Source organism: Melospiza georgiana, chromosome 3, assembly GCF_028018845.1.
Source record: "Melospiza georgiana isolate bMelGeo1 chromosome 3, bMelGeo1.pri, whole genome shotgun sequence".
NCBI lineage: Eukaryota > Metazoa > Chordata > Aves > Passeriformes > Passerellidae > Melospiza > Melospiza georgiana.
In genome coordinates, this window is record NC_080432.1 from 47,075,953 (window position 1) to 47,088,913 (window position 12,961).

Sequence of the window (12,961 nt, forward strand, 5' to 3'; positions counted from 1 at the left end):
TTGTTTTGTAGATACTTGTTGCTTTGAGGAATTTACACTTCAAGAATATTGTGCACTGTGATTTAAAACCAGAAAATGTACTACTAGCATCAGCAGAACCATTCCCTCAAGTGAGTGAAGATTAAACAATACTTCTCGTTACTATTCATTGGGTTTTTTTTAAAGCAGTATTGGCACTGCTGCTTAAAAAGCAACCTCTTGTGGGATTTTCAGCTGACTTCTAGAATTACTTGAACTGCATGTATTGTAGTCATCTCTTTTTTTTTTTTCCCCCCTTGTCTCACTAAGTGCCTTTAGTGCATTGCTCTTCCTTATGCTCTGAGGAGGGCTTACTGACTTGGGGTTACATGTTGAACTTGGTCTGGATTGTTTTATCTCCATAAGTTCCTGCTGTGTTCAAGTTGAGCAACTGTTGTAGAATCATGAGGATTTGAGCATCGTTGCACGTGCCAGATGTTAATGCATTTTGCTGGGATGTTCTGTCAAGAGCTTGCTGGCTCTGAGTTTGAGCTAAAACTCATTGTTTGATTTTTGTGTAGCCAAAACTTCAGGAATATGATTAAGAGGAATGTGATTTGGCTGGGATTCATGTGTGTTTTTAACTTTGGTTCTGTGCCTTTTGAGAGTGAGGATTCACTTCTGAAAATGAGCTGGGTTTGGAATCAAGATACTTCATTATAGTAGAGGTGGCCTTTGAGTCCCAGTAAAATATCTGTATTGTAGAATATGTAAATATGTCTATGTAAAACCTGTTCCTCTAAGTAAAAGAAAAGGGGGAAATATAGTAGAGGTGGCCTTTGAGTCCCAGTAAAATATCTGTATTGTGCTTCAATATCTCTATATAGGCCTTGCCCCAGTAGGTTCCAGTTGATCTTGATGGGCTGCAGCTGCAATGTCCTTCATTGGGCTGCAGCTGTGGCTAGTGAAGGTAGCTGGGATAAAAGGGGGTGGGTTGGCCAGTCAGGGAGAGCCTGGGAGGAGCTCTCACTAAGAAGGAGCAGCATGCAGTAGAAGGAGTCAGAGCTGTGAAGATCTACAGCCATAAGAAAACACCATGAGAAGGTATGGGACTCTAGAAATATAACAACAACACTTCATCCTTATTTGCACACTTGTAGCCGTGTAATACACAAACTGCCTCAGACCTGAGTCTGTGCAGAGCCAGTTCAGCTCTTGATCCGAAGCATGGCTGATCTGTGTGCTGCAAACCCAGCAACCTAAAACCTTAATGGACTGGTTTCCATGGGGTTTTGTTGGCAGAAAGGGTGTGAAGTGAGGCAGGGATTTCTGAGTCTGAAATGTGCTGCTGCTGCTGCAGGTGAAGCTGTGTGACTTTGGCTTTGCGCGCATCATTGGTGAGAAGTCCTTCCGGCGCTCTGTGGTGGGCACTCCCGCGTACCTGGCCCCCGAAGTGCTCCGGAGCAAGGGCTACAACCGCTCCCTGGACATGTGGTCAGTGGGGGTGATCGTCTACGTCAGCCTCAGTGGCACGTTCCCCTTTAATGAAGACGAGGATATCAATGATCAGATTCAAAATGCAGCATTTATGTACCCACCAAATCCTTGGAAGGAAATTTCTAGTGAAGGTAAAGAAAGTAATTTTCTCTGTTAGAATGTTTGTGTATGTGGGTAATGCTTTCAAATGCTTAAACTTCAAGGTTCATTGAGAAAGGAGTGGGAAAATTATTGATAGCTTGAGTTTAGTAGGCTATGCCAAAGTAGATAAATATGAGATAAATATATTTGTGAAAGATAAATTGTGGAATACAGTGCTTTAGATAATTTTCAGGGCAGGGGAGAGAGGAGATTTAGCAAGATATACAAATTTCATGCATGATGAATGGGATGAGTAATCTGACACTTCCCAAAAGTCCCAGAGGAAAGTTAATTCATGTGTGGGTATTTGCTGAATGCTGGTATATTTTATCTGAGCTATAATCACAGAAATGGTTCAAAGTTGAATCTGGAATTTTAGCTTGTACATTAGGAAGTACAGATTTAAGTGTCAACCTAGAAGTTTACAAAGCTGTTCTGTAGAGCTCTCCAGTGCCAGCTTTGGTTATGTGTTGTTACCATGTTTGGTTAATACATGATTAATACATGGGCAGATGTGGAAGGACCGATACAAAAGTATACAATAGTGGAAGTACCTCTATTATTGTGGAACACAGGATTATGCTCAAGCTTCTTAAGCATATCTGAAAATCACTAAAAGCAGTAGGGAAAAAGATTAACAAATAATATAGTAAAGCTTTTAGTGTTTCCATCAAAAGTAGGGGGAACTTACCCCATACTTATTTTGTAGCCACATTTAATATAAACAAAACTAAATAGAAAACTCAAGAGCTTGATTAAATACAAAGAAATTCAGTATAGGATACACTCACACATAAAAAAATAATTTCTACTGCAGCATGTGAATGATGGTAGAGGTGATTTGTGTTTTAACAATATAATTTTTCTTCTTCTTTGCCAGCCATTGATTTAATAAACAATTTACTTCAAGTGAAGATGAGAAAACGTTTCAGCGTTGACAAATCCCTCAGTCACCCATGGTTACAGGTAAGCCCATCTGCCTTTTTCTCCATGTTTATAATGGGTGAATAGTTTTTTTGGCTGAAATCCTTCAGAGGCTTATGAAAACCGCAAGTGTCACATTCTGTTAATAAGCATTCATGAATGCTTGAACATTTCTGGTTTTAGCTTTACTTTTGATGTGCTCCAGGGTTCTGACCATCTATGAATGCCTTCTTTCTTCAAGGGAAATTTGTCTTACTGTTCTTTCCACCTTTTCCTTCCTGTCTGACAACAGCATGGGTTTATTCTCCTGGCTTCCCCCCTGACTTGGGCAGTGATGAGTGCATGAAGCCCTGTGATGTCAGCATGGAGGCAAACATTATTTGTTCAGTGCTGAAGTGGACACACAGCGTGGTGTGTGCCATAACTTGTAGTCCCTTTAGAAAAGATTTGTTTGGAATGGACTTTATCTGCTGCTTTGACAACCTTAGATACTAGCCTATTTAATTCTGAACTATTCTTTGTGGATAATGTTGGGGCTTTTTTTATTTTTTTTAAACAGATCTTGTTGGTTGTATCTTGTGGCTATTTACACTAAAAATGGACACAAACTGCAGAACTTATCTGTGGGAATGTAGTGCTGCTGTTTCTTAAAACTGCTTCCTTAAATCTCTTTTACTCCTTAGGATTATCAGACCTGGCTTGACCTCAGAGAATTTGAAACCCGCATTGGGGAGCGCTACATTACCCATGAGAGCGACGATGCACGCTGGAAAGAGCACGCTTACGAGCACAACCTCGAGTACCCCCAGCACTTCATTATGGCTCCCAATCCAGATGACATGGAAGAAGACCCTTGATTTGTTTATTGTGCTAAATTGCAGCAAAGAAGGATGCTCCAGGCAGAAAGTGAAGAAAGTGGAACAGCTATTTCTCTTTCCAAATGCCGTACACATAGTTTGGTGTGTGAAGCCCCAGAGGATCCTCCATTGCCATGGGAATAGACTGCTGTCTGCAAACTTTTCTCCATCCCTGACTTTAACTCGGAGTAGTTACTAAACAGTGGGATACAGAGCCCTGTTGGGTAGCATTTCACCCAGCTGGGTGGCTACAAAGCCATTACAGAGGTGTAGTGTGTACAGACTGAACGGTTTGTGTTTTTCAAGGGTTTTTGTTTTTTCATAGCCTACGCAGTAAGAGTTTTGTAATAGTTTTCTAATCCCTATTTACTAGGCCATAGAGGACTGTTTTCTGTTACTTAGATACATCTCCCGTTTCTCAGACTGTGGATGGTGAAGAGACTCCATAAAGAAATCAGCACAGAATACCTTGGCTAAAGCAAAACATGGTGGTTTAGTTGAATACAACTTCATACATGAAGGAATAATTTGCTGCTGTTTAGACAGTTAAATATGTGTGTCTTGGCCCTAATTGAACTTTTTACAGAAAGCAACCAAAAAAAAAAAAAAGGATAACCCCATAACTTCTTACATTCCTCTTGAAATGCTGGCTGACATTCTAAAGAGATGACAACCAAAGCTGTGCTAGGCTTTTATTTTGTCTGTTAAAAAAAGCAATAAGCCACAACAGTGCGCTGCTGTGCAAGGCTGGCACATCATTGATACACACCAAAGGCATTTTGCCTTAAAACTACACAAATAATGCAGAGAGCACACAAGACTTGATGTAGCATATCCTTTCACTCTGGAAGACCAGCTTCTAGCAGAAGGATGTGGAAAATAGGGAAAAATACATGCAGCTTTCTTTTGTCATTTTGAGTAATAAGATTTTTAAATTCTTCTAATATTTTTCTAATATTTTAAGGTTCCCTGGACTTAGATCAGGAGTAGTTTGTAGCCTGCTAGTGTCTTATGTTAACTCTGCTCAAAACCTAGAAGTAACAGTGGATAGCACATCAGCTGTTGCTTCTGCCAGGGCAGCTGGATTGTAGGAGAAAGGACTTTGCCTTCCCACCTTAACCTGCAGCCCCTCCCATCCTCTGTACTGTGCTCAGAACTGTTTGAGCTGAACGAAGAGGCCAAAAGCAACTCCTAACTCAGTTTTTTCTGTGCACATGCCTCAACTGAAGGATTCCCAACCACTAATTGGACTTGTGGCATAGCAGAGGGGAGCAGCAGTATTCTTTGGAATGATTCCCTTGGACAGATCAAGTTAATGGTATTTCAAAGAAGTTTGAGGCTGTAATGCTAAATGCAAATGGAAGAGGTTTTTTGGTCTTATTTTAAAAAATTAAAAGGGTGAAATATTTTTTTTTTTTGTGGGTAACAGTGTTGTGCTCCTGGAGGGTGCTGGATGGCTGCATGCATCCCGGATGTGCCAAGCTGCTTAACTGGAGCTTAGTTGGAAATATTTCTAAAATACTGATACAGGCTTGAACTGCAAAGGCAGTGAGAGGCTTTGGGGTATCTCCTCTCTCCTACAAAGATATTTCTTTTTTTGTTTGTGTGTAGATAAGTATTTTTTCTACTGTTTTTATTCAGGTAAGGAAACAGGTGAGCAGATTTCTAAGTTGTTAGATGTACCTAAAGTGTTACATGGTTAGCTCAGAGCTGGCAGCTGCTTGCAGTAGCAGTGACGTGGCAGTGGTCAGTGGCAGCTGCAGGCAGGTCTGGGTCTGTAACTCACTCTTTCTTTCCCATTGCCCTTCATCTATGTGCCACTGCATTTTGTAGGTGTCTGTGTTGGCAAAGGCTGAGCTCTGGATTCTTAACCCTGTTTAGAGAGGGTTTCAGGACTGATTGTTCACAGAGGCACTGCTTTTCATCTGCAAGCAGAGCAATCACCGCTGACATTGGTAGTTTGGTATTTGCCTGCTCTTGGCAAGGAAAGCAGTGCTGTTGAAAAGCTTGCAGTGCTCAAGTGACCAAATTTCAGTGAAGCCATTGCTATATTCCATCCTAACTAATATGTAGATACAGTTTGGTTTTAAACTTCACATTTTTTACTTGAGCTGTTACTTCAGGTTACCTGTGGGTTTGTTGTTTGTGTTGTTGTAAGGGAGGAAATAAAGCAGCTCAGTCACTTGAAAAAGCACAACAGCAACAGAGGAAGGAGGGGACAATAATGAAGTAGAAGGCCTGGCTTTTGTCTCTCCCCATGAAGTCTGCTCTGCTTCAAAATATTATATGAACTATTTATTCTTCAGGTTGTATTAAAATAAAAATAATGCTGTTGGCTTTTGGAGGAGATTGCCTGATCATATGCAGACTTATGGAGCCAGACAAGAGAAGCCACAAGCAGGTAGTAGTCAGGAAACCAAAAAAATCAGGCTTACATCATGAGTAAAATTCCTAGAGTAGTAAAAATAGCTGAGTTTTTTATTCCCTTTTTTCTACCTTTACTGCAGACTTTGACAGCAGTAGGTTACGGTGTTTAATACCCTTACCCCTAGATGAATTAAGTTGCATTCATTCAAGCAATAGTGCTATAGTGATGCTAGAAAAAAGCTCATGTAAAATTTATAGCCTCAAAATGACACTGTCAAGTACTTTTATATTTTTATACACCCCATTGTTTGTAAATATCCTCTGGTAAGCTTGAAAATAAAATTTATTTCCCTATCAGACTTGTTCTTTTTATTTACATGAATTTTCTCTCCTATCAAATGTTCTTAGGAGTAAATGGTTCTATATTTTCTTGTTTGTAGTTTTATTAAATATGTCCTGCTGTGGAAATTCAGCCAGCAGGAACTCCTTTTACATGCATCCTGTCACTATTCTCTTTATAATAGTATCTTCAGAGACATCAAGGCATCTTGATTTTATTAAAGTACCAAAGCTTGAATACATTTAGAGTATCCTTAGTGCATCTTTGTTACTGACAAGTTTTGATTCCACTAGCAAACATTTCACTCTGTTCTTTCATAAGACCCCCAAACCACTGTTCATTCTCTGTGTTCTTGTTTCTGTGTGTGCAGTCTTTTATTTCCACTCGTACTGCTTTGAGTAGGTCAGTCCAGAGGTTTGGTGGGCTGCACCACGCTTATTCTGAGACAGCCATCATGCATTTTGTGATAGTATTTGAAATTACTTTAGTAACAGTTCATTAAATCCAGCAACAGGTGGTAGGGGAGACTTTGATTCTGGCTTATCTTTCTTGTCAGGATGTACAAGTCTGTGGTGAGGCAGCAGGGCAAAGAAATTAAAACAGTCCCCCATCTTCTCGGGATTCATCAGCATGTCATAGCTGTGAAGTAACTGCTCACGAGTTGCTGTGTCACCTGAATTCTGCAAGAGCACCTGGAAAAAAAAAAGCAGGTTAGAGCCCCTCCTGCATTCCTATAAATTGCTGCATACCTGCAATCCCTTCTTGCATCCTTTTCACCTAACAGTGCTGTGATGGTTGGTAGAACTGGTGAGATCACTGGTGGTGACCCACAGCCCAGACACCGATGCAAGTTTTGTGTTAAGTGCTCCTAAATATAATATGATCAGTTTACTTTCAGGGATCTGGAGTAACTTACATCTAGCAGAAACAACGTTCTGATCTCATACCTACATGCTAATTTGAACAACTTCATTTTAAAACCAAAGATTTTTACTAGAGCTCTTGTGCTGCTTAAGAGTATTGCCTGTGGACTGGGAGAGCTCTGCAGCTCAGAACACTCTCGTACCTGCAGTCGGAGGTCAATGCCCATGTTCTTTAAAAACTCCCTCTGTTTTATAGGGCCTAACGTAGCTGTTTTTCCCTGGGCCATCTTTCGAAGGTAGCTGAAATCAACATCTGCTGTCAGGTCTGCTGTACCTGGAGCACTCAGCACATCGTGAAGTTGGTGATTCCGGAAACCCTGAAAATGAAATTGGAAGATTACACCCAGCTGTAGTCCAACCATCACAGCTGGAGACAGCAAAATTAAGCTGTGCCTTTGAGTGGTGACAATAGCAAATTACACAGGGAAAATTAGAGATAAATGTAGCAAGAGCTCAGATTAGCCTTTCCATCTGATAGAAACCCTTCTAGGTACTGATTAAACAGGAATTACTCAGTTCTATGCAGTTTTTGCTATTATGCCCACTAGGAAGTTTATCTTACAAGAACCTAATGATCTAAGATAACAGAATCTTTTGGCTTATTGCTGTAGGCAAATGCCTTACCCGGAACGTGTCAGTTTTGGTTCCATCGTGGCCGTAATCTGCGACCAGAGCGGCCCCACCATCCTTCTCTATCCGAGAGGCCAGCCTCTGCACAATGACACCAGCCTCAGGACACACTTCCACGTGGTCTCTTGTTTCTTCTGGCTAGTGCACAGTTCAAAGACCAGAACACCTGTATTAGCAGAGAAGCACAAGGCAAGTGTCCCTCACACCTGGTGTCTTGGGGCTGTTGCTCTGCAGTGACACGCAGGTACAGGAGGTGCATTCTAGGCTACCTACACTGGCTTGAGCTAGTTTATACTATCACTCACTCTCATTTAGTATTTTCTGAGTGCTGGATTTCAGTACTCTCTTCAATAATCCGTAGTGAAATGAAAATTTTTCTACCAAGAATATCTGTATCAGGTGAAACTTCCTTACTGTGGTACTTAAGGAAAGTAGTGCTTCAGCTGTTCACACCCTTCTGAGAGGCCTTCTTGTGTGAGACTCTGTAGCTCTGTTTAATCTCCAGTACTTAATTTTGTGGCTTTGAGTATCCAGTGCACTTCAGGAAGAAACCACATTAAAGGCCAGGCAGCTGCCCTGAGTACCCTGCAGCAGGCTGAGAGCCTGGTCGGGGCAGGGCCACTCTTGAGATGGTGATGCCACACACACAGTGAAGAACTCTGCCTGTCCCTTGCTGCCTCAGTTTGCTCTCTGAGGCATTTTCTGTGTTCAAGCTCCTATTTTGTGAGGTTTCATACATGTGGTAATTTTTGTGCTGCAGTTTCACAGCATACAAAGCTAAATGCTGGTGGAATTTTAAGCTCCATTCATTTATAGACTGGGAGCCCTCTTCTTGCTGTCAGAGTAACTGAGAAGCACTAAATGTACTTGGAAGAGTCAATAAAGGTGTAAGGATGAGCTCTGGGAGGCATAACCTCACCTGAATGAAGTTTTGTGTTGCAGGGGTCCTGGATGGTGACAGGACAAATCGCAGCTGGTCAGGAACTTGTGGGTCAATATCAACCAACACCTCACGCCAGCCCTTCTCCGTGCGCTGTTCAACGAGCCCAAAGCACTCAGGTTACACTCAACAGTACCACGGTATCTTGCTCATTTCATTGAAATAATAGGTCAAGCCTTTCCACAAAGGTTTTAGGAACAACACATTGCTAACAACTATTACTCATTCTTATTTAATTCCAGTAACTGCCTTAGAAAAAGCCTGTGGTGGAGTCTCATGTGCAGAGCCAACAATACAGGTTTGATTACACTTAAAAGGAATGAATGATGCTCTGAAGAAACACACTGCCTCTTCTATTGACAGTGCAACATTTAACTTATCAAAATAAAAGATTTCATTCTACTGGTGACTATCATAAATTACCTACTTCTGAATCGTATCTAGCCTCTATTTTGCTGCTCTCATTACTATTCAAGTGAAAGCCCTTGAGTCATTTGTTAGCAGTATTACAGAAAATCATGTGGAAATTAAAAGCTGCGTTAATGTAGCATAAGGAATAAAAAAACCTGAAACATTGAGAGTTATCTCAGCAGAGAGAAATCCTTAGCTTTCCTCAAGTTTTTCCATTCAAAAATAATAACTAATTTTACTGAATTTAATAATTCAGTTTTCAGCTGAATTAAGCCTTATTTGTCCAACTCAGAATTATTTCATCACCAGAGACAGGGCATGTGACTTGTTTGGCACCTTAATTCTGCTCTTCCTCAAAGAGAAAAAGTGTTTAAGCAGATGGTCACAATTAAAAAATCTTGCTATACCTGAAACTTGTGTATTGGCAGGGCATCAAAGAACTCATGTGCTAGATAAAAGCTGTAACCTGTGGGAAGGTAAAAAAAAAATGCATTAAATTATTAACACTTAACAGCTTCCAGTTTAAAATATTTTTATGGTTTTTAATGAATTAAGCTAGTTAATGTGGTTGTGAAAAAATTATAATTATTTCCAGCTTGCACACAATAAAGATACCATTTTTACAGCTAGCTCTAGCTGCCAATCCATGAATTTCAGATCACTATCTTGTGAAAGAAGATTCAGGCAAAGCCAGTAAAGTGAGGTTTCTTTTCCCCCCCCATGAAAAGAAAAAGTCAGAATATAGGAAATTGGGTAGCTATGCCCAAATGAAGGTAGACAGAACAGGTAGCAGTGATGAAAATGAACCAAGATCCTGCCTCGGACTCAAGTAAGAACAAATATGTATATAACTACTTTTCTGTCCAGTGTGAAGGCTAGCAGAGATGCCCTCTGCTATCAAAAGCTGTCAGTGAAGGAAGGGCACCATCACTTTAACGAGGCACTCAAGCTCCTTACCTGGTGGCACATCTTGAATGTCTCTGTACCAAAAAATGGGAATTCCAGTCTTGCTAATGCCTTTCATGTAAGCAGACTCATCCTCGGGGCTTGGCTGCACCTTCCCTCCTGTCAGCAGCACTGCTTGGATCTCACTGAGTTTGGGGCTCACTTCTACCAGGTGAACAGAGACATCACATTTACTAAGGACAGAGGAGAGCTGCTTGAAGACCTATAAAGGCAGATGAATTCTATTAGGTGCAGTCTTGTGCTGTGTACATCAAAGGTGTAAGTATTAGCCTTCCTTCTCACTATTTACTATTCACTATTAACTATTCAAGGTAAAGGTTTTAGTTGGCTTTCACTAACAACCTCAGTGAGAGAGATTGCATTTTGCTCCTCCAGTAGGAAGTGTGAGTTTCTGCATAAATCTTAATAAAGGATAACAACATGAAAAGCTAATTTGGAAGACTAGTAGCAGCTCCTCTAAGACCTGTAGAAGGTCTACCATTAGAAGAGAAATGGTTCAGTTTCCCTTCCACCTTGAAGAAGTGTTTGATATCCCACATTTCACTATTTTTATTAACATAGGTCAATAGAATAAAAGTTCTTATGTCATGCTAAGTCCCATTAGCAATCTGTTTATGAATCTGCAGCATTTTAATTAAGACAGCCATGCAGGCATGGCTGAACACAAAGCATTAACTCAAAAAGAAATATGGCCCTGAAATGCCCAAAGGAATTAACACAGTTTCATTCTCTGTTATTGTACTCCCCTGTTCTGTTCCTTACACTAAGGTCTCCATCTCAATTACACACAGCAACAACTTCCTAGATGGTTCTCAGTTTGGATAATGTTTCCCTACACAGAAATAATTTACAGTGGAATATTCCTGCCCTGCCCTTCTATCCAGTGGTGTTTGGAAGGTCACAGATGTGTCTGTGCAGTGTGCACACTCTGGCCCCAGTCTCCTTCCCCCTGAGAGCCCTGGGCCCAGAAACTCCTCCACTCTAATCAGAGCCTGAGCTGCCACCCTGACTCAGGTGATCTGGCTACCAGGGAAGGGTAAACCCTGGCAGCAAAACATCCTCCCTTCAGATGTGACTGTAGCTGTGGAATGCAGGCAGAAGCAGAGAACAGGAATGTTCTCACCTACCCGCAGTATGTCCTCGGTGAGGGTGCCCCGCCCTGGGCCCAGCTCCACCAGCTGCAGGCTGCTCGGTTTGCCCATGGCCATCCATTCACTGATGTACCACACTCCTATTAGCTGCCAGTGAGAAACAGCACACAGGGTATCACTTCAGTAATTACACACAGTAACAGCTTCAGCACTTGGGGAAAATCGTGCCTGCCTTTTGTCTGATAACTTAAATAACATGGCAACATTCTGTCTCAGTATTTCAAAGTTAAGAAGAATTATGGTACATAACATCTCATTCTTGCCTTTGAGTATTAACATTGGTCGTTGATTGCTGTCAGCCCAGCAGAAGAAACTCTCCATCAGTAAATGTGAGGAGTCTGTTCTGGCTGGAGCAAGAACTTTCACCTAAATGCACTGCTCATGTACCTTTGGACAAATGTTCTTCCTGACAATGCATTTACCAAAGCATCACTGAGAACAGGATTTAGCCAATCTTCACTTCTGGAAATGAGACCAGAGTGAAACCAGATCACACCGGAGTGAGCCAGATCAAACTCTGGAGATAATTTTTGAGGAGAGTTTTCACACTGGAAAAGCACCATAACTCTTTTTATCTATAAGCAAGTTCTGTATTACAGTAAAGTGTTACTAAGCACAGACGGTGTTTCAGACAAAGGACTTTCAGAAAAACAAAACCCCCTTTCCTCCCTCAAAACCAATTTTTCTCTTGGGAAGTAACTTGAACCTTATCATGGCTACTCCAGTATTTTGACACTGATAAGGTATCTGAACACTGGCTTGGAAATCAGTTGGGATGGAAACTGGAAGAGACCACATTGGGCCACCTGGACCTGTTGAAGTAAGTCATCCTAGAGCACATGGCACAGGAATTGTGTGCTGATGGTTCCTTAATGTCTCCAGTGAAGGAAACTCCACAACCTCTCTGGGCAATCTTAGAGCCAGCGCACAGTAAAGTTCTTCCTCATGTTCAGGTGGAGCTTCCTGTGCATCAGTTCCTGCCCATTGCCTCCTGTGCTATTGCTTGGCACCACGGAGCAGAGCCTGGCTCCATCCTGCTGGCACCTCCCTTCAGATGCTCACAGACATTGATGAGGTCCCCTCTCAGGGCCTCTTCTCCAGGCTGAACAGGCCCAGCTCCCTCAGCCTTTCCTCATTACAGAGATGCTCCAGAGCCTCAATCATCTTTGTTACCCTCACTGGAGCCGCTCCAGGGGCTCCATGTCTCTCCTGTCCTGAGGAGCCAGGACTGGACTCAGCACTGCAGATGTGCCTCACCAGGCTGGGCAGAGGGGCAGGATCAGCTCCCTTGACCTGCTGGCACTGCCCTCCTAATGCACCCCAGGATTCCATTGGCCTTCTTGGCCACAAGGACATACTGGTGGCTCATGGATGGCTTGTTGCTCACCAGGATTCCAGCCAGGCCCGCGTGGTTAAAGTACAACAAGTAACTAAGGACGCGAGGAGCAGCGTTACCTCTCCGAACACCTGGCTTATTTCGGGCGAGGTGATGAAGTCCCCGCTCTCGCCGACGCCGCCGCGCCGCGTGTAGTAACCCTGCGAGGGGGAAGCGGCCCAGGGGCCGCGGTGAGCGGGGCCCGAGGCACGGCCCCCCCTGCCCGGCCCGGCCCCGCCGCACCTGCCCGGGGTTGGTGAGCGCCTCCCGCATGTACTCGGCCACCGTGACCGGCCCGCTGGCCCGCAGCTTGCGCGTCAGGTGCCGCAGCATCGCCCCGGGCCCGCCGGCCGCCGCCGCCTCGCCCTCCGCGCCCGAGGAGAGCCGCGCCGCCGCCGCCGGAGCTGTGGGGAGAGAAGGGGAAAGGAGGGCTCAGTGGGGCGGCCCCGCAAGGGCTGGGAGGGAAAGCGGGGACAGGCGG

General features: G+C 43.0%; 2 protein-coding genes across 2 annotated transcripts in view; one reads left to right on the top strand and one right to left on the bottom strand.

Moving 5' to 3' along the window:
* Positions 1–4,483, top strand: part of PRKD3 (protein kinase D3) — a 42,351-nt gene extending 37,868 nt beyond the window's left edge. Inside the window, exons 16-19 of the mRNA XM_058021833.1 lie at positions 12–110; positions 1,319–1,586; positions 2,477–2,562; positions 3,204–4,483. Of these exons, the coding sequence (XP_057877816.1) occupies positions 12–110; positions 1,319–1,586; positions 2,477–2,562; positions 3,204–3,377 (627 nt within the window). The 3' untranslated portion in view covers positions 3,378–4,483. The remainder of the gene's footprint in view (positions 1–11; positions 111–1,318; positions 1,587–2,476; positions 2,563–3,203) is intronic.
* A 1,708-nt stretch (positions 4,484–6,191) lies between these two features.
* NDUFAF7 (NADH:ubiquinone oxidoreductase complex assembly factor 7) lies at positions 6,192–12,828 on the bottom strand. The gene is made up of 9 exons (XM_058021834.1): positions 12,724–12,828; positions 12,561–12,641; positions 11,082–11,192; positions 9,946–10,156; positions 9,396–9,454; positions 8,557–8,670; positions 7,632–7,775; positions 7,151–7,324; positions 6,192–6,776 (listed from the first exon to the last, which is right to left on the bottom strand). Exons 1-9 carry the CDS (start codon positions 12,811–12,813, stop codon positions 6,564–6,566), a joined length of 1,197 nt encoding a protein of 398 aa, XP_057877817.1. The 5' UTR covers positions 12,814–12,828; the 3' UTR covers positions 6,192–6,563.
* Between the last annotated feature and the right edge of the window lie 133 nt (positions 12,829–12,961).